The sequence below is a fragment of the Lepisosteus platostomus genome, chromosome 2 (assembly GCF_059453375.1).
Source record: "Lepisosteus platostomus isolate fLepPlt1 chromosome 2, fLepPlt1.hap1, whole genome shotgun sequence".
In the NCBI taxonomy this organism is placed as follows: domain Eukaryota; kingdom Metazoa; phylum Chordata; class Actinopteri; order Semionotiformes; family Lepisosteidae; genus Lepisosteus; species Lepisosteus platostomus.
The window spans coordinates 47,069,256-47,097,062 of NC_142612.1; the positions used below are offsets into that span (position 1 = coordinate 47,069,256).

A 27,807-nucleotide genomic window follows, 5' to 3' on the forward strand; every position below is an offset into this window, starting at 1 on the left:
TCTTAAAGATAAAGTAAGATCACTTTATTGGCCATATACAATTTCTTTTCACATACCCCAACTTCCTCTCCATGAGACACACAGACAGGGAGAGAAGCTTGGGGTCAGAGCACAGGGTCAGCCATTTATACAGCACCCCTGGAGCAGCTGGGGTTAAGGGCCTTCCTCAGGGTCCCAACAGAGCAGGATTCCTCTTCCAGCCTCAGGATTCGAGCCGGCAACCTTCCAGCCACAAGCATAGATCCTTAGCCACAGAGCCACCACACCGCCCCTCTTAATCACAGGTCCAGTCAAATATTTAAAATCCCACGTTACCCCTGAATTGTGTGGTAATTGCCCAGGATCTGTGTTAAGAGGGCCTTTGGGAAATTTGGGCCTTTGGGCAGGAAATGCACTGGCAATTAAAAATTGTAACTTTACCCATTGCCATCTAATAGACTGGCCTCAGACTTGCTGCAGTCATTTATCTGTAGCTGTGACCTCAAATGGGATAAAACTACTATAGTTCCTGGATGTAAGTGTGGAACAGTAGTTATTGGTCTGGAATTGTGATTAGAAGGTTTAAATCCTAAGTGTGACACTACTGTATCTTTGAACAAGGTGTTGTCCTCACAATTGTTATAGTGTTTAACTACAAACACTGTAGTAGTGAAGCACCCTGGCCTAGACATTTTTCTTAAGGCAGGGGTGTGCACTCTGGTCTAGAGCGATGGTGCTTTGCTAGATACTACTTCCTGAAACATCTTGAGAAACTACTGAAATGATTACTTGCATCACAAATTTTACTTTTTACAGCAATCATGTGTGAGTCACAATTTTGTCTTAACACTGTTCCTTTATTCACACATACATTCCTTTACAAAGATTTAAATAATTACAGTATATACTATAGACAATAAATTGCTAATAAGACATTCAAATAGCTGCATCAGCATGTGTAAGCAGCAAAAGAAACAGTAAATTCTAAAAGTTCCTTCCATAGGTAAGGAAAAGAAACACATATCACATTTCCCCACTGCTCCCTGACCCTTCTTACCTATGCTGTCGTTTGTTCTCCTTTGCCTTATTTAGCTGATACTTTGTCTCAATCACTCACACCTGAAGAAGGCTCCATAGCCAAAACATTGTGTTTCTTTTTTTGCCTTTAAGCATGAAATGAACTCTTACATGGTCAAACTGCTAATAATAAATAGCTATATTTTTTCCATAAGCAACAGTGAAATATATGTGCTCAAAGTGAAAGTACTGTTATTAACTGAGGTAAATGTATAATTTTACAGCCTTCGCAATGTATTTCCCTGAAATTTGAAGTAATTTATCATTTCTATTTTTTTATTTGCAATTATAAATATATATAATACTGTATATATATATACCACAAAAAGCAGTCCAACACAAAAATTCCAAGAGATGCCTTTCCTATATTAAATAAATATTAAACTCTACCCTTTATTTTTAATACAATTATATTCCCATACTCATTTCAGACTAACAGATGAAGTCTCCATTCCATAGCGGTTTGATTCATTTCTGGTGTCACAAATGGCAATCTTTAATTTTGTTTCACTGAGGGATGTTTTTAAATTTGTTAACTTATAATTGAATCTGTTTAGAAAGACAGGTGAAAGAGAAATGACCTAAATTATAACTATCTTATTTTATATATGAAGTTTACAGAATTCAGCTGGATCAAAATGGAATGGAAATGGAATCTGTTCTGTCTCATCATGTTTTCTGAAATAAACACAAGCACTGCAATAAGCAGGTAATGGGAACACAGTACTGAAGCTTACACATAAACAGGTTTCTAATTGCCTGTCTGAATTCACCATTCTACAACTGTAGTTCAAATTATACTGAAACAAAAGGCTTCTGCAACAGACTATTATTTTGACTGTTTTCCTCCATATATTATGCTCTGTTCCTAAGTAATAACAAAGTACGTGGTGTTTAATAATTAGCAGTTAAATATCAGTTCCAGTTATTTTGGTCAGCTGTCAGCTGACACATTTAATTCATTATTTGGGCTACAGGAAAGATAACCAAATCTCAATGTCAAACCTCATTATGTTCTGTGAAAACGTTCAGATCAATAAAATGTACCAGGCTTTAAATTGTCTTTTTATGCTTTTCATTTGGTCTTTATAAAACATGGCATTATATCATAGATAAAATATACTTCATTTAACAAACAGATTAAACTATCTTTCTGAATCTTTCTGAAGGCTAGTTACTATGGAGGACAATTTAGAAGCTAAGAATATTCACTTTTTCTTTCTGTATTTTTTTCAAAAATGCTGTTGTTTTTTTGGGTGTATTCAGTATATGAAATGGGACTCCAAATGTACGTTTTTTTAGAGGCTGAATAAAAAAAAATTATCAGTGAAAAAAATGAAGATGCTTCACATTTAACTTTGAGTATACTGAGTTTGATGAGGTACAGTACATATAAAATAATTCCTTCATTTTTCAAACTGTATATGTCTAGTGCTGCCAAAACCAGGCTTGGTAAAATTCTCTTTAATATTACTGACAGTTTTAGTTTCAAACAGGAGGTCAGATATTACTTTAGCTTTGAAACTGGAGGGGTGGAACAGACACTTGGCAAACCATATTATACCTGAGTAACATACTGTAAATATGTGCCATCTGTCATACAGACGGCACCATCTGTAAACAAAAACGTCCTAACCCATCAATTTGTAGATCAGTACAGTTTACCTACTGTACGTGATGCATCATGGAGCTGGACACCTTTATGGGAAAAACTGATTTTTTTAACTGACATGGCTGACTTAAGATCCCTCCAAAATTTTGAATCGGAATGGAAGGACTCCACAGGGTTCCATTCTAATGCAGGAAAGACCTTGAGAGCCTTCCTGACAAGGGGTGGAAGAGTCTCTATTTCATGGAGAGACTTAAACTTAATAAAAATAACTTTGAATTGATTGTCCTTCAGCAAAGTTTTGAGTGCTGACTCCAGTTCAAAGAGGCAAGGGCTTAGGAAGTAAAATGGAGTTAAGATACAAATTGCTCTTCTACTTCTCTGGATACACGAAACTATGTCTTCGGTGTAGGCTGAAAAACAACAAAAAACAATTAATTTTCTGTGTTGAACTGTTACACTTATAGAGTTCATGATTCCCAAATACACTATAATGAATGAATTTAAAAAAAACTAATTTGATTTGTGTTAAAATCAAACCTCAAATATATATATCAAAGTTTAAAATAAAAACATATTGTAAAAGGACATTGAAAAAATATATATTTTTAAATAAAATATAATAAACTGTTAAAAAAACCACTTGCTCCAAGGATTAAATATACAGTACATTTCAGTCATGGCAATTATAAAATTTTTCTCCTTTTCATTTACCACACTCTGATTTTCATTTCGTGGTTGTTCTCTTCATTTAAAGCAGAGTTTCTATCTCTATCTATCTTTTGCATGTTTACTTGTCCTTTTTCTTCTTTTTTCTTTTGAAATGGTATCTGCACTCATTCCATTAGCTTTTAAACTATCTTGCTTTAGGTATGTAAGGCTTAAAAAATAGTAAAAATAGTTCTGGCTTTTGTTCCTCTGCAGCTGTTCTTGCCACATAATGATGTGCTGACATAGGTAGAAATTACATGTGATCTATGAACACTTATAGTCCTCCTTCATAATTGTGCCCATTTCTAAAATTTCAAACACTTCGTTTTTGAAAGATGTTTCATAATCTTTTAACAGAGTTAATGTTAACTTTTTTACTATTGTCTAGTTAGAAAAGAGTCTAATCGAGTAAAGAATTCAAATAATACACAGTGTAAGCAAACAATCCTGTACGATTACATGTCATTATACTAGAATTGTCACCTCCTACAGTGATATACAGTACAACATCTACATAATAATTTTGGGGAGTAGGAATCTTTCACTACTATCCAGGAAAGTAAAGATAAACAAGATAATCAAAAGATAAACAAGAGAAATGCTAGTTTACAAGATTATGCTTTAAAAATAAACACAGCCAATGGTGCCCAAAACCATCTGCAGCAAATTTATCAGAACTGCATCCATAAATGGATTTAAGTCTCAACAATACACTCTGATCTTTTACCTACTTTTTTCATCTGTGGTGTCATGAGGCCCTTACAACTGATTTGTGACCACCCATTTGCCCTCTAATTTAGGAGTTCAAAAAGCATAGAGTTCTGTCCTCTTTACATTGCCTTCTAATGCAAGCATCACTTTACGACCACCTCAGGTAACATTGTATCAAATGGTTTACTTCATATTGTTCGGATGTAACACTCTCTCACCTCCGCCTGGTAATACATCTCTCTCCAGAAGACACAGCCTGTATCCACACTGCTGCTCCAGAACCTCAGGAAGGTGGTGGAGGGCAAATGTTTCCTCTGTCACACCAATTGCTTCTTCAGAGGAAGAGTTGCTTGCAAATGATACAAAGGCATCATATTCTTTTCCTGTTGCAAGATAATAATTCAAACATATATACATAAACAAAAACTATACTGTCAAAGTACTAACCTATGATTAAAACCATCCATACATTTGTGTAGTGCTGTAAATATTGTATACAGAAGGTACTGTTGGGACAGAGCAAATGACAAATATAGAAGTATCATAATGGAAGTGTTGATTGTTAATGTGTTTAAAAGTATGATTCTAAAATCAGGAGTATTATCAGTTGTGGCACATCAATTATATTTTCATATTCCTACCAATCTGTATGTACTGTATAACCTGCTAGTAAATAAACTTCTGTAGTGGGTTAACTTTTCTGTCAGAATTATAAGCTCGTATATTAGAGCTTGGAAATAGCTACATGACATTTAAGGTGTTTCTTCTCATAATTAATCCTGTGGGACTTTTTAACCTATTCAATGATCACTTCCTAAAAATAAAAGCTCTTCAAAACTTAATGCAAGCACAAGGAAATTTGACAAAACAGTTGTTGTTATTTGAAAATAATTTGACCTGTTGAATTTAACTGTTCTATTACAGGTATATAACTCCTTAGAAATAACACCAGTTTGTGCCCTGTAAAATTATGTAAAGAAGTTAGAAATCTGATGCTTTGGCAGAAAACAGATGACACTGTGAAAGTCTAATGTGAATATATGCAGAAGCACATCTGATCCATGATTTGCTCATGCATTTCGCGCACAAGTTTAATGTTTAAAAAGTTTAACACACTGTTTACAGTGAACATTTATACATTCATAGTTTAATACATATTTACCATTGCTATCAAGGTTATAGTCTTGTCTGGATTTTACAGTTTATATTTTGAGCCTATAATAGTTCAGGAGTGAAACATGTACCAGAAGATTCAGGTGTAAATTCAGGAAAAGTGAATTTTAAACTAAGAACTGGATTAATTTCTTTACACAAACTGTTGTAGGAGTGTTGAACAAGCTAGTCATTCATTTTGTCAAAGATGATACCCTGCTTTAAAAAAAAAACATCTGGATTGGATTTTATGATCCTACTATGATCATCTACTAGAAACCAAACAAACTAGATAGATAAAATGCAAATAAAAAAAATGAATAAACCTATTACTTGTTCCTTTACTCTAGTATTGTTTTTCTTGAGATTCCTAGGACACAACTGTTCAAAAATGAACATTCAAAAGTATGTTGTGAATCCATAATTTAAGAAAATTAAGTATAGTGCTTGTTTTGTATACAGTAATCTTGGAGATTATTAACTTCTTCACTGGATTAGAAGAAATCCTCTAATTTATTTAGTTTTTATTTTAACTCTGGATGATGAATGCATTTATAATCATATATTGTAACCCAATTTCCTCCTAACCTGTTACGTACCGTATCAGCTCTTTAAAAAAATCATGCTACTGCCATGAGAATCTCTAAGTATTGGTTTAAGAATTCTAAAAAGTAATCACAAATTTACATTGGAACACTTTAAAAATAGTTAGACTATTTGGTTTCAGTTCTGTTTAGTTATAGATAGCCCAAAGCACAATAAATCCTTATCACCCTTGTAGAGCAAAACCACCATAAATGTTACCACTGGAGTTCATTGCTAGCTTTTTTAGTAAGTTTTACAGGTTTAACCACAGCTCTTGTTTTTGACTGGCTGTCCCAGTTGTGGTCAAAAGAGTTTAATTGTACTACATTGTATTTCTTTCATGTACAGTTGGGGCACATGTTTTGTTTTAAACTAGACTGATAAAATTACACAAAGCTGGGAAAAGCCCTGAAAAAAATAGATGCATTTTTTATCACATGACTACTGTACATGCCCTATGTACTGTAGTTTTCTCCACACACAGCTATCAAATCAATATTATTGCACAAGTGAATATATAAGATAAAGTGACTTGCAAAGTATTCACCCCTTTCAATTATGTTTTATTTTGTTGAATTACAAACCATTTATACACTTTCTTACAAAAATAATATTTTAAAAAATAAATTTATATTTAGATTATACATTTTCTCAGCCAAACTCTGTAGCTCATCAAAGTCATCATTGGCCTTACAGTGGTATCCCTAATTCTCCTTACCAAGCAGCTCAGCAGGTTTCCAAAGAAATTGAAATTACTATGAGGGTCATCAGGAGATGACCACCAGGAAAATGGAATAGAGGACTAATGACTGAGCCATTCCATTATTTAAAAAAAATGAGGGAACATGAACACATGCAATCTAATATTATCCTCTCCTTATGGTTTTATAGCTATGATGATCCCACGCCTGTAATGCTAGGATTTCTGATTGTTATTTAATATATAATTAAGGCAAACATAAAACAATAATGATTTCTTGAACAGTAATACTATTGCTAAGAAATATTACTAGTTACACATAGTTTCAAGTACTGTTTGAAAATTGCATGTTTTTCAAATAATAAACATTTACATCTTCATGCTGCTGGTGTGAAGATGTATATAAAACAATGACAAATGCTAGATTTCTACAACACCAATCCTAAGTAAAGGACATTAAAACACACTTACCTCCTCTTGCTTCATTAAATGTAAAGTAGTTTCTGTATATAAGAAGTATTTCAATCCAATAATAATACACCACAACACTGAACACAGAGATGGTGACAACTGTCACAATAGGTCCAATTATTATGTACAACAGTCCAGAAACTGTAAAGAAGAAAATCCATAGATGAAGTTTAAATACCATGTATATATTTACAAAACTTAAAAAATGAATGGACAGGTATTATTTATATGAATACGAATAAAGCTACTTTTCAGCATAGCTTCCTCCTTTTGGCAACATGCAAAAAGGAATGCATTCAGGAAATCTATTAACACCATTCTGGTTGAAATTTTCAAACCAAGAGATATTTAAGAGGCCCAAAAGATAAAACCAGGAGATTAAACAAGATCCACAGAGAGATGGTATAAGACTGCTTAAAGTTAAATTTTGTTGTTGCAAGTGATTTACCACAGTTATTCCAAGGACACCAAGTGCTTCTTATTTCTAAGGGCCAAGGTTTGTGTTTTCATCCTCCCACATTCCAACAATATCCTGTCTAGGTTAATTGATATGTCTTTGAAATGCATTTTCCCTGCAGTGGACGTGGCACTTCCACCTTTGGTGTGTGCTTTGGTGGTGAGGATTGTTGCTGTACCGGCCTCGGAGTCCACATGGGCTGTGACAGCTCAGCCCTGTACCTGGAAGCTCTGTAGAGCTGCGAGCTCCGGTAGTCCTCCCCTACCTGCACTCAAACCCTGTTTCCAGCCCTGTCTACAGCCCCTGACCAGTCTTCCACTAGACTCTGTTTCACCCTGCCAGCCAATCTGACCCTTGTCCTGTCCTGCCCCTGTCCTGGGGCTCCACAATGGACCTGGTCCTCATTGAGCACATTGATCGGTCCAGTCCCTAGCAAGTTTCCCTAGTCCACCCTGACAGCCTGTGCTTGGCTTGGTCTCTGGAGGAGACCCCCTCATGAAAAGCATTCGGTTCCTTGCACGTCTCTTGGTGGACTACACCAAGCCTTGTACTGCCCGGCTGTAGGTGAAGACTGACCAACACTACTCTATAATCGGTAACACAATATAGTTTACATTAGTACAGTTGTTGTCATTTTCTGAAGCACCTAGTCAATATGAATTAATGAAATATTTCTTTTATAAAATAAATTAAAATATATTATTAAAAATTAAAGTTGTCTAATGCTTGAAAGTACCAACAGAGGTTTTGAGTAATTTAATGATACTCTTAACTTACATAAACTGTATAAGATGTTTTTTGTTTAGAACATTTTAGTGAGCAGCATACTTTGTATTTTTCAAAACATCTAAAGTCTGAAGGCAATAATAAAATAAAAAATAAAATGGAAATAAAATATGTTTTGTAGTCTAATTATTTCAACAAATTAGGACCTAAAGCACTATTAACACTTCAGATATCAGACTTCAGAATAGGATACACCTTTAAGGCATGCATTACTAATTTACATATTTAAGGAAAGCATTACTAATTTAAACAATTTATTGGGTGCTAGTAAATACCTATGCCTTATTAGTAAAATATTGTAACGCATATGGCCACCATTGGTTGTGAGAGCAAGTATGTACCTAATAATCTTCTATGTAGGAGTTTATCAATAACTTGTTAGGTACTAGTACAGTAAATCATTCATACACATATACCTGTCTCCAATTCTCAAGTGTTTATGACACCAATAGGCAGGACAATATTATTCTTTTATAATTTGTAGTGATTCTGGTTACCTTCTGGTTTCTTCTTTAGCTTCAATATGCTGGTTTCGTTGCCTTTAGAGTTCTGTGCAAAACATATGAATGTGGCCTCAAGATGTTGCTCAGTCACTTCCTTCAGCTGAGAACTCTGAATAATTATTTCTTCACCTATGGTCTGTTCCACAGTTCTGTGAAATCGCCACAAAAGTTTAAATAAATGAATACAGATTTAATTGAATACCCAATTAATTAAAGTTCTTGGATTTATTGTAAAACTGAGGCCTTCTGTGTTTCAGACACTTATTCTGACAAATAATAGAATATTGATTCTATGTCTAATTTTTTACCTAAGTTGGTTTGTTGGTGTGTTTGAGGTTTATTATATTGAAAAAAGAATTTAATCAACTTTCTGAACTAATAGCATAACATTTTCTGTGTATGCATGCAGACATGAAATATAAAATTATTTTTTATTACTTCCAAAAATGTATGAGAAATAAGTATGGTAACTCATTGTAGCAGCATCATCACTTACCGTGGCCTGTCCATTTCAAGTAAAATACTTGTGGAATTTTCATTGTAATACATTATCCATTTAATCACTGGAGTGAAGTTTCTTTCAAAGCCAAATTGCACTTTGCAATGAAGAGTAAATGGTTTCCCTGTTATAATAATAAACAAAGTCATTTCAGGAGGCAGTTTTAACATTATTTTATTCAAATAATTTTAGGAATTACCAATTAACTAACAATTCAGAAGAACCAAAAACTATCCAACCTGACTGATTTACTACCACAACACCTGTACCTCTCCACCCAAGAACAGATGAAGAAATTACACACAAGATTTTCTGAAGCACAATATATTAAAGCATTCACATTTCACAGTGAGTACTGTAAGCACAGCCTGAAGAGCTCACATGATTCGACAAACATCTGAAGCATTTAATCTTGGAATTTAAAGTATTTAGAAAGTCATTCGGCACCTGGGATTTTTATACATTGAGTTTTCAATTACAGGAGATGATGCAGAATTTAAATGTGTTCAAAAGAACTCAGAACAAGTCTTCACTTTGTAAATAAATACTTCCTGTAGACAAAGTCCAAACTAGCCCACCTGTTCAGACATTGAGATTACAATTTATAGTTCTCATGCTCCAATTATTGGAAAATTTAAAACTGTACATTGTTTTAGAATCATTAGATTATGTTTAAATTATGGTGTTATAAAACTAGATTATGAATATTAAGTATTAAGTCTTTTTACAAATGTTAACTGTATACTGTTAAGCAAACTGATTCAACTTGAATTGAACTGAGAGTTAATAATTATGCAGTTATTTAAAAAAAAACTGTTATACCAATAATATGCAATGAAAACAAACCTAATTCCTACCTACCTAATTCCACTTCAACAGTCATGCTTCTGTAAGGATTAAGAATCTGTGGCGGTCTCTCTGTATCCTTTTCTGCAAAATTGACACCATTTTTTTTAAAAAACTAACATTGAGAGTTGAATATGTAGACCTTTATTTTTAATAGCAAATAGAATATTGTTAGTGGTGCAAAGCTGTAAATAATGAAAGATGTAAGAAGGGTAATGGAAGAGTAGCACTTCTTCATTATGCAAGACATCAAGATATAGCCAGACATTTTTACATGACAGATGAATAAAAACATGCTGTTAGTCATCACCATTTGGTTTTCATGAAATGTTTACCAGAACACAACTATTGTCACAACATGATTATCATGACAAGTCTGGGAATAGTATATTTTACTGAATGCAAGTTCTTCCAATACATTTTAATAATCTGAATAAAACTGCAATGTAGTAATTCCCTGCAATAACCCACCTGTTAATGGTTTTTTGAACAATTAGAACTGAGTTAATTTTCACCTATTGCTATTATTTGGGCTTCATTTTGGCTTTTGCACCAGCACTGCTCACATGTTGTGTTGTGTGCACATTTCACACAATTGATTGTATTTAAGTTTTGCTTATAACAATGTGTAGACTCCCTTGCTACAATATAGAACCTATAAACCTATGAAATGTGATAATTTTACTTGTACAGTACCTTCTAAATAATTGCATGTTTTTTTCTTGTTACTTTTGTAAGTATTCTTGGATAAAGACATCAGCAATAACAAATAAAATACCTTAATATGAAACAGATATTCTCTGAAAAAAACATTTTGTATTTATTTTATTTTTTTTAAATTAGTCACATACATTAACTCAATAAAGACAGAAGATCACTTTCATCAGTTTTGTTGTACTTTCCTGGTTAATTACAGATTATGAGGAAATGTGGCAGAAGTTTCTCACAAACATTACCATATAACAGCACTAGCAGCTGCAACAACAAAAGCAGAAGCTTGTGCAAGTGAAGTTGCCATTATTTTGCAACGTCATGCTGATTCAGTGCCCCTACACATTTTAGAATGTAGGTAAATAAGAATTGCTGGTCAAGTGTTTTTTTGTTGCTGTTCTGTATACTGTTTGTGTGTTTTAATTCTAGAAAATTAACAATGACAACAAATAAACTCAAGGTGCAGTTCTTCCAAATTAATATGTATTCTTTCATTTTCATCTTTTACACACAATAAATACCAAAGGAAGTAACTGGTTTCCGTTTCATGGCTTTTTCATTAGGTTTATATTAATTTCAGCTCTATTTTATCCCTCACACGAATATGCTTGTTTAGCTTCAAGAGCAAATTTCATTTCTCCTGAAACGAAAACGGGGGAAAATTCAAGATTGCGGATTGCTAAAGCAGGTAAGCCCCACACTATTTTTGAACAACCTTATTTACCATTGGCAAAAGAGCTGACACGTATTATGTGTGGAGAAAAAGCTGCTGAACAGCTCGAGCTGCTGCCACCTCTGAAAGACACAGTCACTCATAGAATTATTGAAATGGCGGATGATATCAAAAGTACGCTGATAGAGAGCGTTAAGATGAGCAGATGCTTTTCACTGCAATTAGATGAGTCTAGTCGATTTGGCCATTTTGCTCGTGTACGTTAGATACGAGTTTGAGGGTACGGTATAGAGGACTTTCTGTTCTGTAAACCGCTACCAACAGGAACTACAGGAAAGCACATATTTCAACTTCTGAATGAATTTATCGAATGAATTTATCGAAGAGAATGGCATCGACTGGATAAAATGCATCAGAGTTTGTACAGATGGTGCTAGAGCAATAACAAGCCGTCACATCGGTGTAGTTGCACGAATTAGAGAGGTTGCTCCAGAAATGAATGGACGCATTGCAACATCCACCGTGAGACCTTTGCCGTCAAGAAAATGCCTGACGGTTTAAAATCTGTTAGTCTCTGTTGTGAATTGTTTTAAGGCTCGAAACACGATTTCACATCTGCTTTGCTCGACTAAACAGGCTCACCCCTCTCACTGAAATGGTGCTTTTTTATTGTTTTTTTTTATTTGTTGTTGTTCCTGTTTTTTTCTGTAAAGCGCTTTGAGAAGCCACATTTGAAGGCGTTATATCAAATAAAGTTTATTATTATAATATTTATTATATGTGTGTGAGTGAGTGTGTGTGCCCACACGTGCACTCATGTTGGTCATTGAGATTTTCTGGGGCTCCTATGAGAAGTGGTACTTGGTCCAAAAAGTTTGAGAACCACTGGCTTAAAGTATCCAATTTAGTTTCAATCCAATCTTGATTTTATTTCATAAGTTGCTTTAATGAGGACTATCTTTTAAATAATTTGTTTCTAACATTGAAACTAGGGAAACATTTAAAACATAATGACTCAATTGTTCCTTTTTCTGTTTCAATGGATGTTTTGTACCAAAACCTATGCAAATCTTTGAACATGCACCTATGCCTTTAATATTTGATAATTTCTATTACCTTTCAAGTTTAATACATTGGGTCCTTGTTAAGAGGTCTGTCTAGAAGAAGTAGTGTAGCTGAAAATCCCTGTTTATTAGTTTTCTTCAAGTTTTGAAAAAAGTCATGATGTCTGTCTGTGCCTCAGGTTAGACCAGTTAAGTTGAAATAAAACTACAAACATTATTTAACTGATTCTTATTCGACCATCTATTATATACTGTATTTATTGTTGCCATACCACTGCATTCTTTATCCCCATGTTACTCATGCTATTGCTGAGATACACCATCATGATTGACCAAACAACCTCCTATCTAGAACCTGTCAGATTAACGTAACCAATGTACCAAAGGCCACTTAGTCTTTATTTTATTATAGTGTTTTTAGTACCGCCATTTTTGTTCTACATTTCTATTTATGTTATCTCTTTGTGTTTGGTTGTCTGTCTGAATATTTTTTTCCCATATTAGTATAAGATTTATATAAGAAATTGTTTCATTGTATACAGTATGCATTCTGTTAACTTATGTCTATTTTCTATTATATTATTGTAATTTTGGATAATACTAAAGGTTTGAAAATTATACTGTACTGTTCATTCAAACATTGGGAGCTTACTTCCAAAAATACTTTGGTGGAAAGTCATAAGACTAATGTCATGACTCTTTCAGGGACATAGTCTAGTAGTAGTAAAATCTCAGCAACTCTCAGCAACCCTGGGTATGAAGCGATGGTAGTATCCCACCGAACCCCCAAAATGTTCACACTTGCTCCTTCTTTTGGGGCTTAGGCTAGTTCTTTATAGCTGCCATTTTATTCAGAAGGGGTTGTACCAGACCCCCTCCAACTAGATACCCCAAGAATTTAATGGTTGTAAAGGCCATGTGACTCTTATTTGGATTTATCCTGTGTCTCCTATATTGTCCATTACAGGCTTACAATGCTCCAGATGTGATTCCCCGCCCTCGCTAAAAATAATTAATCAAAATTATAATTAATAATTAAATCATCAAAATACGCAGGGTATATGAAATGTGAGCTCTCAGGATTTTATTCAAGAGTTATGGAAATTTGCAGGAATACCGTGTAAACCAAAAGGAAGCACAGTATAATGATTCAGGTGGGTAGCTGCGGAGCTCCTACAGAGGATACCCCAGCACTGTGATTGACAGGGCCCTTGCCCGAGCCAAAAACACCCCCCGGACCATCAACCTGATCAGGAACTCCCACCGTAACAACCGCATTCCTTTGGTGCTTCCCTACCACCCTAACACACTTCCTATCCCCAGGACTATTAACCACAACTTTTCCATCCTACAGGATGATCCCTCCATTGGGGCCCTCTTTTCTGATCGCCCCATCATCTGATATCGCTGACCACCTAATCTGCGTAACCTCCTTGTTCACAGCTCCCTTGACCGGCCTCAACAACCATCCACACCAGGCAATTTCCCTTGCAACAGAGCTCGCTGTATCACCTGCAAGTACACATCAAACACCACACTCATACAAGGCCCCTCAGGACAATTCCAGATCACCCAGATGGCATCTTGTACCCCCAGCAACCTTATTTACTGTATCTCTTGCAGTAAATGCCCAGCCATCTACATTGGAGAAACAGGAAGGAGACTCGGAGACCACTTCAGAGAACACGTCAGGGCTGTGAAGATTAAAGATCTCTCCAAGCCCATTGTTTCTCATTTCACCTCTGACGGCCACGACCACTCTAATCTCTCCATCTGTGTTCTCAAAGACAGTTTTCCGAACTCATACATCAGAAAGACTACCGAAACCAAAATTATTCTGCAGCTAGGATCACACATTCTCCCTTCTCTTTACGACAGACTACTGTTCTTTTAAATTTTCTCTATTCATTGGAAGTTTCATTTCACACCTCTCTACACCCATTCTGACTTCACACCTCTTGATTGGCCTCTCTTTCTGTCCCCTGCTCCCGCCTCTCACTCCTCCTCCCTCCCAGCCTTTGTTCTCCCGCTAAATGTCTTTTGCCTACTGCCTTGTCTCTCTCACACCTGAAGAAGGCTCCACGTCGGAAACGTTGTGTTCTCTTTCTTCTTTTTTTCAGCATGGAATAAACCCTACTGTGGGAGTAATTAAAGTTTTTTTTTTCTTTAGACATTTCTTCAAAAGATATCTGCCAATACCCCTTGGTTAAATCTAAGTGGTAAGGTATTTTGCTTACTCTGCTTCTCAATAAGCTCATCCACATGGGGCAGCGGGTATGAGTAGAATTTCAACATGCAATTCAATTTCTGAAAGTCATTTGCCATGTCCTGTCAAGTTTTGTGATTAACACAATGGGACTAGATCAAGGGCTGCAGCTTTTCTCAATTATTTAATTATCTCTCTCTTCTTGGACGAGGAGACTCCATACAGTATTTCTCTGGCTACTACACCAATAATGATAAGAATTTAATTTCTATGTACCAAGTCCGATCATGAAGGACACTAAACAGAGTTGCATGTAGGTCTACAGTTTGCTAATTGTGTATACAAAAAATAACCACTAGTGTACCGGGCACTTCCTATTCCCTTTCTTTCCATATACTGTATTTAGTAAGTTCCACAGGCAACAAGAGAGAAATAACTTTTCTTATACCACTGGATAGTGAGTGGTGTAGTCCACAATGACTAAAATGTACTCATGCTATGATATCCCCCTCTTTTTATTGACTGTCCACAAAGCTCAAATTGGTCATTCACAAAACGATACACATCTGCAACCTCATCTGACTTTGCATTTTTTTAGGATTTTCCCTTGCAATAGATCAGAAAACTCTGGAAAACCTCTCCCTTTAATCATGGAGTGTGGAAACTAGTGCACGACTACAGCCAGTACATTATAAGAATGGTGATGTGCACAGGTGCAGTTGCAATGGCAAAATTTCTTACATCTCTGCGTACCCATGTGACTCCTTATCTCAAGATAGATGGGATTTGTTTTTGATCTATTACTGCAAAAGTAAATAAGGTTAAATCACTACCCAAGTTGACAAGTCTGCATCACCATACCATTAACCTTCGCTGTAATCTCAAATACTGCAGTTATTGGGTTAACATGCACCTCTACCTCCAGGTGTGCTGTGAGATCCCATGCATGAGTAACACTACAAGTAATGGATACAGTATGTGACCCTATTTTCCACAGGCATAATGCCAATATTCTGTTTCTTGTGCACTCCTTCTTATAAATCCTGAAGGATATATCTTAATCTTGCCGGAGTTTTCTCTACCCTCCTTGTTTTAACCTCCACACTAACCTTTTTTAACCTCATTGCCTGCCCATGGTGGCTCTACCTTCTTTCTACCTCCTAACCTGTTACAATTGTCACGCCCCACACTCTCCCTCGCAAACGCCGCTACATTCCCGGAACCTCTGCTTCCCAATCTCATCCCTGATTGAACCCATCACATTCTCACATGCATCAGATTCCTCAAATTCTCACTCCCTAACCAATCATCCAATCACACCCCTTTCCTTTCAGTATTTAAACCCCCTTCGCACACCTTCCCACGCTCACTATTGAGAAGCCTTTCATAGTATTCTTCAGTGTGTGTTTCTAAACCTTTTGACTGATCTCCCGTTACGAATCTTCTGCTTCCGCCTCTTGACCTCGCCTTCTGGATTTTGCCTTTTGAATTGTTTTTTAATATCTCTTGTTACCGGACCCTCTGCCTCCCTTATCGACCCAGCCTTTGGATTTTGTCTTTTGGATTGTCCCTTTACTACTCTGCGTCCTGTGGGATTCCGGTCACGCATAAGGATCCTCCTATTCCACGTATAGGTTCCCTGACGACAATGACTTATCTTGATCTGAAAGACTGTTTTTGCTGTTTAAAACTGAGCAGAAGAGTAGGGTGAAAAAGTGGACAGAAATTCTGCAAAAATAACAGCCCTTACGGATGACTTTGGTTTTCACTACCCTTCGCACTGTCCAATTAATTTTGTCAACATAATCAAAGTCACAGGTGAAGTTGGCACTGTCCTCTATGTAGATGGTGTATAAGACAAGCTTGTCTTGTTCAATTCTCATCCCTCTGTTTTTATTCATGGCAGATTTTGCATTCTGAAAAATGCAGAATACAAATATTATTAAAAGCAAGCCACACTTAAACAGTCTTAATAATAATAACAAAATAACTTTTAAATAATAATATATTTTTAATTAAGTCCTTTTTTATTACCATGTATGTTAATGTTTGTTGTATGGCTAGAAATTAGTGCTTACCTGTTCTTTTCACTATAGGTAAACTAATAATAATAATTGTAATCATCCTGTTCCTCCTATTGCTATGGCTATGTATTTGTTTTCCATGAAGTTTACAGGATATGTCAATTGTTGCTTACCTTATACCATCTGATAAACACATTTGTTGGTGTAATGTAACAGCTCACTCCAGGGCATTTTATCTCTTCACCTCTGCCCATCAGCAAAAACCTTCTGTTTTCTCCATAATCTTGGCAGATAGTTTCATTTCTCTGTTTCACCTCCAAGAAGAAGTAGAATCTGTGCTCTCTGTAGTTCAGCATCAAAAATATATTTAGTTTGCATTACATTTTATTTTTTCTGGCATTTACTTTTACAAATATATTATAGAATTGATTTTAGTTTTTAAAAATCTAACTTTTTATTTACTTTAGATCACAAGGTAAAAATATTAAAGTGAAACAATGTACTGTAGGTAATGGATGTTTAGTCATTTGTTTTATTTCACCTGTTTTGTATAGTAAATATTAATTATGATATTGTATATTGTTTACTACGAATGAAAAGAGAGTCATTTTGTGCAAGTACCATTTATCTTTTGATATAAAAATGCACAACTAAACAATGGAATGTTTGAAGTGCATTCTGTGACCTACCTTGATTTACAAGAATATATGCCAGAATGTCTGTCTTCTATGTCTGTAAACCACAGGGAATTTCCCTCCTTTATAATGTTATCCTTTCCATTGATGATGTGCTGAGCATCACTTCCATTCTGAGGGTATTTGAACCAATGAACATCTTTTTCTGAATTGTTGTATAGAAAGCCTTGATAAGGTGAATCACATTGCATTACAAATGGCTCTCCAGCTAAAGCTTTATATCCATATGCTTTGAAGCCAGTAGAAAGACCTGCCAATGACATTTACCATAGCTGTAAGTTTTACAAAAGTGGACAAATTTCTAATAACATTTTTATATTCTGAATTGTATATTTTGAACATTTTTAAATCCCTGAATTTGTTTTAATCTAGCAACATAATCAATATACTGTAAAATTACCTTATAACAATAAGCAGTAATTTGATATGTGAACGACTAAACAATTTGAACAACTGATGTGTTGTTCCAAAATTTGGGGATGCTCTAATAATTTAAACAATTTTTGTATAACAATTTCACATACTTAGCACTATAGAAAGGGCCATATAATGTATCAAGTGTTAATTTTTAATTCTCTCTCTTTAATAGCACCATAATTGTTTGATAAATCTAGATTAAATATATACTTGGCAAGATCAAGTAATGTATATATAGTAAAAGTATTTTCATAGGTAGGTAGGACCCCTTTTCAGGCCATAAAGGCCCATGGGGGAATGGGGGGCAAGGGCTAACATTTTTCTTGACCATCCAACACTGGAAGTGGAGGTGATGTAGGCTAGCCTATTACCCATGGAAGGATTAACCTCCGGTACTCATTTTGAAAGCAGGCTGAGTGGACCTGGGAGCCATTTGGAAGGAATTAGAGCAAGCTACATCACTTGCCTCTACCTAGGATTGAACCTAGGACCTTCCAGTCAGGAGACAGACTACATTGCAGTCTGAGCTACCATGGCTAAAAAAAAAGCACTTTTATACCACTGTTTAATATAACAGGTTGAAATGTAATTAATTTCATTAATGAACATCAAACATATTTTGGAGCCTATCCTGGCAAGCAACAGGTGTAAAGCAGGATACACCCTGGATGGGACGCCAGTCTATTACAGGGCTCACACAAACACACACACTTCATTCACATCAGGGCCAATTTTCCTAGAACCCATTTATCCTACCACTATGTTTTTGGACTTGTCTGTGGGAGAAAACCAGAGCACCCACAGGAAACCCACTCAAACAAAGGAAGAACAGACAAACTCCATGCAAATAGCACCCCAGGAATTGAACCCAGGGCTCCAATGTTGCACGGCAACAATGCTATCCAATTTGCCACTGTTCTAAAATGTAGTCATATTTAGTTTAATAACTATAGGACTAAATGAAGTATTCATTAAAAAAATCTTTAAAAGTATTGACAATGTTATCCCAGTGTATTTCTTAAGAAACAAAAACTTTTGAAACAAAGGAAAAGTGCATTAAAAACTGAAAACTTCTTGACATTAAAGGTTGTGGGATTCTGGAAGAAGCTGATAGCCTTTTTCCATTAAGAAATGGCTGATCAATATCCTGATTAAGTAACCAAACATGGTAAATGGGCAAAATGGCCTCCTACTGTTTGTAATATTATTTCATATTTATATGTGGACAGGACATGTTCTATTATTCTAACATTATATTGTGTAATATTTTATTTACTCTGAAGTAATATCACATTTTTATACATTCTTATTTGTGTTTGTGCCATCTGTTGTGAGCATGAATTGATAAATTAATGTAAATAAAAGTTTAACCTAAAAGAATTAAATGAAATTTATATTCCAACTTTATTTATTTTAATGGACACATGACATAATAACTCAAAAGTTAATTCAGTATGAAATACTATATGTTTAAGGTGGTTTGGGTTATTAAGTGCACAGCGATATGTGACCTACAGTACAAGATTCTATTAAAGTTTCTAGCAACAGTCTTGCCTTGAATGGACAACAAAATGTCCCGGGTAATTTTTTATTTGATACCATACTAATTACCTACCTACCAAGTGACCTACCAACACAGCCTAAACCTTTCTTGTGTTCAACAGTTTGCAAAGATATTTCTTCATTTATTGGTATACACATGTTCCCAAACCATTTTCCTTTCTACTTCTACTTTACTGAAACCCATTTCACTAATGATTAGTACCAACAAATCAGTTTTACTAACATATTTAATCTATATCTATCCATGGTTACATGTTTTTTTGAAGAAATGTCATTTTGGGGTTAACGTTTTTTAATTGTCGATAGGAAGACACTGATAATCAATTTGTACTGACAGAACATTTTACAAATGCACTCAGAGAAAGCCAATATGTCTCAATAATATACTGTAAATAATAAGGAAATTACCTTGGGATGAAATTCCTTGGAATGAGGTAAAAAATTGTTGAAAAATAAGTAACGTTATTAAAATGCTTTGCAGGGCCTTGCTCAATCCTTTACACATTTTCTTCAGTTTGCAGCTGTTTTCTATTAACCTGAGAGAATTCCTCCCCAAATACTGTAGAATGTACACCAAAGTTTTCTGCAAAACAAATGTTAGGCAAGGTACTATAATTAAAAAGGAATACATTTAAATAAAAATTTAAAAATTAAAATGTATCCAGGCATCCGGAAGTTTAAGTCATTTGGGGCTTCTAATTTAGTCTTAAATAAACCCTAAAAAAAACTGTTCCATTTCCTTTCAAGAACATGATCATCTGTCATTGTTTCTTCCATCCTTGATTCTCAGAATGTACGTTGATCTCGTGAAATCCTGTGTTTTTGTTGGAATGAATACAATGATAGAATAGGAAGAAAGAAAGCTTTCCAGGGCCTTCCTGATACAGTCACAATAAAAAACTTTTTGAAGACTCCTTGGTGAGTTGTACCATTCTGATTTTTCAAAGTCTGACATTTTCTATACTAACAATGTCTCTTGAGTCCCTCAAATCTACAGAACAAAGTCTGCCATTTTTTGTAATTTGAAAGTTTAACAAATCACAAATTGAAAAATAAAAAAATAATAATGTTGGCAAAGTTTCTTAGTGAGCAGTGTGTAGAGAACGCAGTCCAAAAGTGTACCAGAGTTTTCGGTCTCAGTTTCACAACACACGCTTCCTGAGGTGTGGCAATGAGATGAAGTTTCCTCTTGTTGTCATAAAAACTGAATGCAGTGTAACATGCATGTCTAGCTTGAACACTTTCTTTTTAGACTTTATTGGTCTGTCAGATCCATGTATGTAGCAAATGATAGAAATGACACATTTTCAAGCTAGATATGTAGGCTATTTGAGGTGTTTTACTATAAGTTAACTCATTCATGTTCTCAGTAAATGGGGGTATTGTGAACTCAACCTTTAGCCCTTCGGTTTGCAGTCAATCTCCCAGTGACAGTGGTAGAATTAGCGAGCAGAGCAAAGGAGCTTTTCAGAGCTGATTCGCGTATTCGCTGATTTTGAAGTAACATACTGTAGGTTTTGTTTATCTTTATGTATTGCTAAGAATGTTCCCTTTTATACCTTTCAATGTTGAAATACATTATATTTATGAAATGTGTGCTTCATGTTCTTGTTTATAAGTTATTACGTGTTCTTCAACACTGGTTAATAAAAGTCTTCTAGTTATATAATTAATGTATTTAATTGTTCTAAATAGTAAGATAAGTTCGAAGTGGGAGCTGATATCATAGGAGTATACGTGCACATCATAGTCTGGGGGGCTCTTTTCTGAAATCTTGTCTAGGGACCCCAAAAAGTTAGGGCTGGCCCTGGCAATAGTGAAAGGTACAAGCAAGTGAGCAAGAAGTTTGATAGCCATAGGCACAGTACAGTAGGCATGCTTTGATCTCCTCTCCAACTTTTACAACAACATTCAAAGAACCAAATCAACTATCACCTTAATAAATTCAAATGTTTAATTTAGATTTATAAAATCTAATCATTTTGTGTGTTATTATACTGTATTTGGTTAATTTTTAAATAATTGTGACTTCTTTATATACAATCTATCATTGTCATATTTTGGCAGTATTTGTTTACTGTTCATTGTTTTGAATGCAGCATTTAATAATAATAATAAGAAGAAAAATCAACAAATCAATCAATCAATCTAGGTGTCGGCTATAAAATCCATAACATCTGTATTTCATTTCTTATTGCACTATTCAAGACCCTACTCAGAAAACATAAATAATGTTACATTTTGTACTGTTACTCTTTTTTTACCTTTTTTGTGGTACTTGGCAGCAGACCAGATTCCGGTCTCTAACATTTCAGTTTCCATCTTTTGAGAAACTGTCCTTTGAGCACAAATGCATGTTAGAACAGAAATTGAGACATTATAATCTTTACTCATTCATGAAAAGGCATTAGTTATTTTATTTTCATTTAGTAGCCTTACAGATAGGCATTTTATCAATAGTTTCTACATATTTTATCTTAGTTTTTGAATTTTGCATTTGCATGACTGCAATTGCAAAATGAATCAGTTGTAATTAACACTTTTAGCATTTTTACTAATAAATGAATGACTGATAAGAGAAGTACATTTTTGGAGTGGATTCTAAAGTAATGCACTGCAGTCATGTAGTTACAGCATTTGAAATAAATATGGAAACTGAGGAGAAAGTGGATATGTAATGAAAAGTATATTAGCTAAGAGCACAAACATAAGCACAATTCATTAGTGCAGAAGATAACCAAAAACAAATAAATATACCGGATTGTTCAGCATATGGATATATATAGCTATATATATATAGCTTTACATCTTGTCATGCTCCTATCCAATTCATCAATTACAGTTTATGAATTGTTGTCAAAATACTTTCTCAGCATCCATACAACCTCATTTGACTTCAATGAAAATAATGTTTACTTCATGACTTTTAAAAGGCCAATGCTTCTTTTTCCAAATAGATTTTCACTTTGTTCGTTGCATGTATGTCATTATTGTCATGTTGAAAGATTAATCTCAACATGACAATAATAAACCAGTGAGATAAGGGGAATAGCATGGTGAAATCTATATCTATTGACAGTCAGGATACATTATTTTGTGTAAGTCCCTGGCATCACAGTTGTATTCAAATGTGCAGTTGTATGCAGATCCAGTCCATTACTTAATACAGTTGTTATATACTGACAGCTGTACTACTTTCCAGTTTGACAGCTGAACAAATTGTGATTGATTATTGATTATTGATAAATAGCATATGCTTGGTCTTGTTTATAAAAACACTTTTTACTTGTCATAATTAGCCCTGAGTCACTGATGAATCTTGATAAGTGTGAAACACTTGCCCATAGCTACTAATTTTTATAATTAAAAGTGCAATTTCATTAATTGCATTTAGACAAAAGAAGAATTAAAAATTTGTATGATTCTGCCTCCAAGTGTTGTGAAAGTGTGAAACACTACATTTATTAACATTCAGTCATCTAACAGATAAATAAAGACAGCAGCCCACAAGAGACAGCTCTGAAAATCTCCTACATAGAGTAATTTCATCTAAAAGCTAAATATTCAATAGTGCAGTTTTAATAAATGCTTGGAATGTTCCATTTGTTTCAAACAATTAAATATTGAAAAATAAATTATTTCAAATTAATTATGGACCATTACTAACATTTCTGTTAAGTTTAACTGTCAACATAATTCTCCCTGTCTCCATGAGAATTTATCTATGGCACTTTTTGCTTCCTAGAGCCTTCCTGTAATAATAAACTGAGTATTCACTGTTACCACACATAGTACATGCTGTCACAACACTGAGGTTTGAGCTGTTAGAACACCACTTGGTTTCCCCAGTTTGGCCTCACATTTTACACACAGTAATTTTGGTTTAGTCTTTAACATGTTACCACATTTTGATGTCAAAAGCTACAGTAAATTCAGCACAGAGGAGATGACTCAGCCTTGTGACTAATATAGATTCATATTCAAGCTTATAGTACTGTCAGCCTCAGTGTCACCCTTTTTCAAAAGTATATTACTTCATATGCTCAAATTACTCATTTTAATTTTTTACCTCTGAAATTTCTTAATTTTAAAAAGAATTATATGAAAGCACATTTTCTTAGCAGACAATATGTATTATTGTGTCAGTACATATCATTGATTTTGTAAGCATGATGTCACATATCATTGACATCATGCTTACATATCATTGATTTTTGTGACATATTCTAATTTGAATCACCCGTGAAGAAAAAAAAACCCACTGATTTAGTTTTAGCATCAAAGCAAGCAAAAAATGTGCCTCATATATTCAATATTTTAAATAAAAATTCCATACCAGATATGCTCATATAAAATGTTTTATAGAAGACAAACAGATTAATATATACATCGTACATATGGGTGGATAAATAGGTTGATTAAAACAGGCTCAACTGTTTTAAATCCTCATAAGAGGCAAAACGTGTTTAAGCACCCAAGTACTTTAAATTTAAGATAATTTTAAGTGTTTTTCTTAGATATGGTTGTTTAAGAGGAAACAGAATTTCCTATGAAAAATAGCCTCCCTGGTACAGTACATCAATCCCCAAACTGAATGCAAGAGTGACCATCATGGAGTGTAATTATTCTGTCATGTAGTTAATCTTCACTAGTGCACCCATAAGGCCAATAAACTAATACACTTGCCTAATAAAATGATCAACCAGGAGAGAGAGCAATCCTTCAGCTAGGGAATCTAGGTTCATCCTATTGAAACCCTGGGTGCAGTTTTCTCACAGCTTTTTTCACAGCTTCACTTTTACTGTCCCATCTAACACCTTCAGAAAAGTGTCAGATCTTTCTGAGCCAGTAGTACAGGACTAAATACTAGAACTAGAAACTCCTTTAACTGCCAGTCCAAAGTCCTGTATTAGGAATCTTTTGAAATTCAGGAACTGAAATGCATTTATGAGACTCTTAATATTATTATTTAAGAAATTCATTTTTAACAAATTACCCTTCAGGTAAACATGACTGGATTAACACTAGTCTCTTGAAAAATAAATGAAATTTATTTTGTTTTATCTTCCAACAGGACAGACTGTCACGATTGTAGTCCCTCCTCCTTAAGGGCACTCTGGCTCTTCCTTTTTTGTATTATTCCCCGCACCTGCCCCTTGTTCCAGTCTCCTTCCTGTCCCTTTAAAAGCCAGACACAGTTGCCAATCATGGCTCTGCATCTGATTTCCACATCGTGCGAGCCCAGGACCTGGTTGCTCCTGGCTCCATTATGGTTTTAGCCTCCTGCTCCTGCTCCTGCTCCTGCTCCTGCTGGTCCCGACCCGTCACCTGTTTTTAGTCCCTTGTTTCTGATGGATTACCCGGCCATGGACTCTTGCTTGTTTTTTGGATTCTCCCCCGGGCTTATTCGTTGGATTGTTTGCCTCGGCCACACCTCCCCGGATCACCAGCACTGCATGGACACGCCCCCCCTGTTTTCATCACCATATTCTTGCATGACTTTTTCCCCAGTGTTTCCTCACTATTTCGGATTGTGTCATCCGCATAGGGTCTGGAAAGAACTGTTCGTTACACAGACATCTTCAGTAATGTCTCTATAGCTGTTGAAAACCAGATGCCCAGTAGTTACTCAAGGTGTGTCCCCTGAAGAGTAAGTTGTGCCAAAATTAATGACTCAAAAAACAGATCTGCACTTGTATGCTTTTGTATACCTCTGCCACCCCCTGCAGCAATCCAAAAATACCATATAAGTGCTTATAAACATACTTATAAACACACACACATTGAGCAGCAATGTGGAACAGATGTCTTGTATAATTCTTTAATATATACTGTATATATAATTGTTATAAATTGTGAAATGTGATCTGTTTCTATTGCTTTATAGTACCCAGTATGCTGACCTAATTTAGGAAGCCATTAGATGTTCCACAGGAAATGGTTTTGCAGGTTTTACCAGAAAGCTGAATGTTTTGAGAGGTACCAATAATAGCATGTGTGTATGTGAAATGTACACTTGAACAAGATAGCAAGTGTCATGGAAACTTTTATGGTTAGAATAAAGGAGCCACAGAAAGTATTCTTGATTACTTAGTAAGGTCTTTATTCATATTGCAATATGGGAAAAAGTCATCACCTGTCTGTGCAGAGAAGTGAAAGCTGATTCAAAGCAAGCAGGGAGAGCCCTTGTTTTATATATTTTTTAAGTTGATGCAACACTTCAGGGACAGGCAAAGTAGTAATTTTCCATTCCTTATAGGTTTTTGCTTTAAGCGAAGAAAAGCAGTTATTCAAATAGTTTCTCATACTCCCTTCTTCAAGCAGCAGAGATAAACTTTATTAAATTATCCCAAGTCCTTGACAAGTTGGGTGCTATCACACTTTGTTCTAAGTATCCAGCTGCTTCTGCAGCACACCTCTGTCCATAAACAACGTTTTTAGGATAAAACACTTTTTCTCAGTAACCTTCCATTACACAAGATAGCAAAGCGCTTGGTTTTGCTTCACTTCACATAGAGGTTACTTTCAAGGAAAAAGGAATCTAGGTGCGAAAATTAACACTTAAGTAGAATGCTGTAAAATGTCTGCAGATGAGCAAGGGTGTTATTTATGTGTAGCTTGGGTCTTGTTTTATTCACTTTAGAAATGGGTATTGGCATAAGAAAGCAAAATGCTTTCTAAGTAAACACTAACGCAATTCAAACATTGTGAAACAATGCTTCTTGAAAACATTTTTTATTGTTTTAAACTATAAACTGATGAATCTAAAAATAAAGCTGGAAAACTCAGGTGCTGTAGAGCTGCATATTTCTGTAGTTACTGTATCTGTTCCAGTTTAAATATTTCACATATTTCATTTAGTTAAAGTCTTGTCTCAACAAGACATCATCGATATTACACAATTTCTTCCAAAAGTTTTAAAAGATGCAGTTGTGATTTAAAGAACAGCACAGACATGCACAGTTCATGACAAACATTAAAACATGATAAAACACACTGTAGGGGGCCCTGTTAGAGCTCATATAACTGCAGTATTAAAACATTTTTAAACAAAAAAAATTATGGCCATAAATATGTACGAGGGCCTTTTACTCTAAACATGATTAACATCTCAAGGTTTTGAACTAGTACCAACTTTTACTTTTCCATTTTATGGAAGATATGTAAAAAATATCTAATATCTGTATGAGTATACAGTAGGTCTGAATACTTTTGCAAGTCACCATTCATGTTCTCCTTCTTTCTCATTATTTCTGACTTCTCTATAAAGTTAAAACTTTATTATGACCAGAAATGTGGAAATTTTGAACTTCTGTACTTTCAGAAGTACTTGGTGCTTGATGCTTGATCTTTAAAGGACTCTGTGTGACGTTCTTTATCTGTGGTTTTGTTATTGTAATGCAATTTTTAAAATGTTCACTACTTGAAAGTACTATTGGGTAACTCCTACCCTGTAATTTTACATTGAATTTTGACTCATCACAATGTGGTTTTCAGGCGAGTGAGTGCTTCCCATGAAACAGGTGATATTTGAAAGAAAATGTAATAAAATGCTATGTACTGTAAAATGTGATTATTTCTTCAGAATACTGTGTGGCTGTAACACCGATCACAAAACCTTCATACATTCTGCAAAATATTACTGGATTGTTAGTCGAGCACCCCATTGTATTTTCTTTGAAATAGGAGTGAAAAGTTTTTCTCAAAGGTCAAATGCCTGCACAAAGAAAATAGATTACTGTTCCTTTAAAGTCTCCGTTTCTGTTCTCATTATCTATATTTCTTGAAAAATGTCACGCTCAACATACACGTTTTGAATTATTTACAAAGAAGTGTTTTTTTTAGAAAAAACATTAATGTCAGTTTATAGAGTGGCTGACATTATTCTATTCTTTCAATAATTGTGCACTAAATTGAACTCTCAAGAATCACTTGCATCAGCAGTCTTACTGTATTCAGACTTACAGTCTTGAGGCATTCCTGACAGTGTTTTTCAATTTGTAGTACATGTAACTATACTGGTACTCTGCACATACTATCAACAGCAGGCCTTTTTGCCATCTGTGCTTCCCACTAACCTAACCATTAACTTGTACATTCCTCTCCTTCTGAGAGTTGTGTCTGTGATAACATATGTCAAAAGCTTAAATTGTCTAAGTAGGACCTTCTGCAAAAAATGAATTTGTTCAACCTGCTTTCCCATGTTAAAAGTGGTAATGCTTCAGACGACTGAAAACCTCTGATCTGAGCAACCTTCAGAAGCTCATACTGTCTGACCAGCTGCAAATAAAAAATGCCAAATTATGCTCTAATAAAGGTAATATAACTAAAGCACTGGCTTATTGGCACTACATCTTGTTCTTTCATG

At 34.9% G+C, this 27,807-nt stretch overlaps 1 protein-coding gene and 1 long non-coding RNA gene across 4 annotated transcripts; one reads left to right on the forward strand and one right to left on the reverse strand.

Moving 5' to 3' along the window:
- Positions 1-815: 815 nt before the first annotated feature.
- LOC148676396 (interleukin-18 receptor accessory protein-like) lies at positions 816-20,611 on the reverse strand. 3 transcript variants are annotated; one of them, XM_088607637.1, is made up of 10 exons: positions 19,848-20,611; positions 17,454-17,625; positions 16,938-17,106; positions 16,491-16,656; positions 10,102-10,170; positions 9,238-9,364; positions 8,736-8,890; positions 6,996-7,136; positions 4,306-4,470; positions 816-3,078 (listed from the first exon to the last, which is right to left on the reverse strand). In XM_088607637.1, exons 1-10 carry the CDS (start codon positions 20,068-20,070, stop codon positions 2,708-2,710), a joined length of 1,758 nt encoding a protein of 585 aa, XP_088463763.1. In that variant the 5' UTR covers positions 20,071-20,611; the 3' UTR covers positions 816-2,707. The 3 variants fall into 3 exon arrangements, with proteins under 3 accessions (XP_088463763.1, XP_088463745.1, XP_088463753.1); XM_088607619.1 differs by having other exon boundaries at positions 17,454-17,709; positions 19,848-20,609; XM_088607627.1 differs by lacking the exon at positions 10,102-10,170 and having other exon boundaries at positions 17,454-17,709.
- On the forward strand, positions 11,337-27,770 carry LOC148676397 (uncharacterized). The gene is made up of 2 exons (XR_015926704.1): positions 11,337-11,485; positions 24,514-27,770. It is a non-coding gene; the product is annotated as an uncharacterized LOC148676397 (long non-coding RNA).
- The last annotated feature ends 37 nt before the right edge of the window (positions 27,771-27,807 follow it).

Bases quoted from the DNA above. Each gene is read 5' to 3' on its own strand.
- LOC148676396 (XM_088607619.1), bottom strand. From the start codon at position 20,070: ATGTATTCCTTTTTAATTATAGTACCTTGCCTAACATTTGTTTTGCAG. The intron at 17,107-17,453 runs GTAGGTCACAGA...GCTGAACTACAG, and splicing joins ATATATTCTTGTAAATCAAG to AGAGCACAGATTCTACTTCT. The intron at 16,657-16,937 runs GTAAGCAACAAT...TGCATTTTTCAG, and splicing joins TGTTTATCAGATGGTATAAG to AATGCAAAATCTGCCATGAA.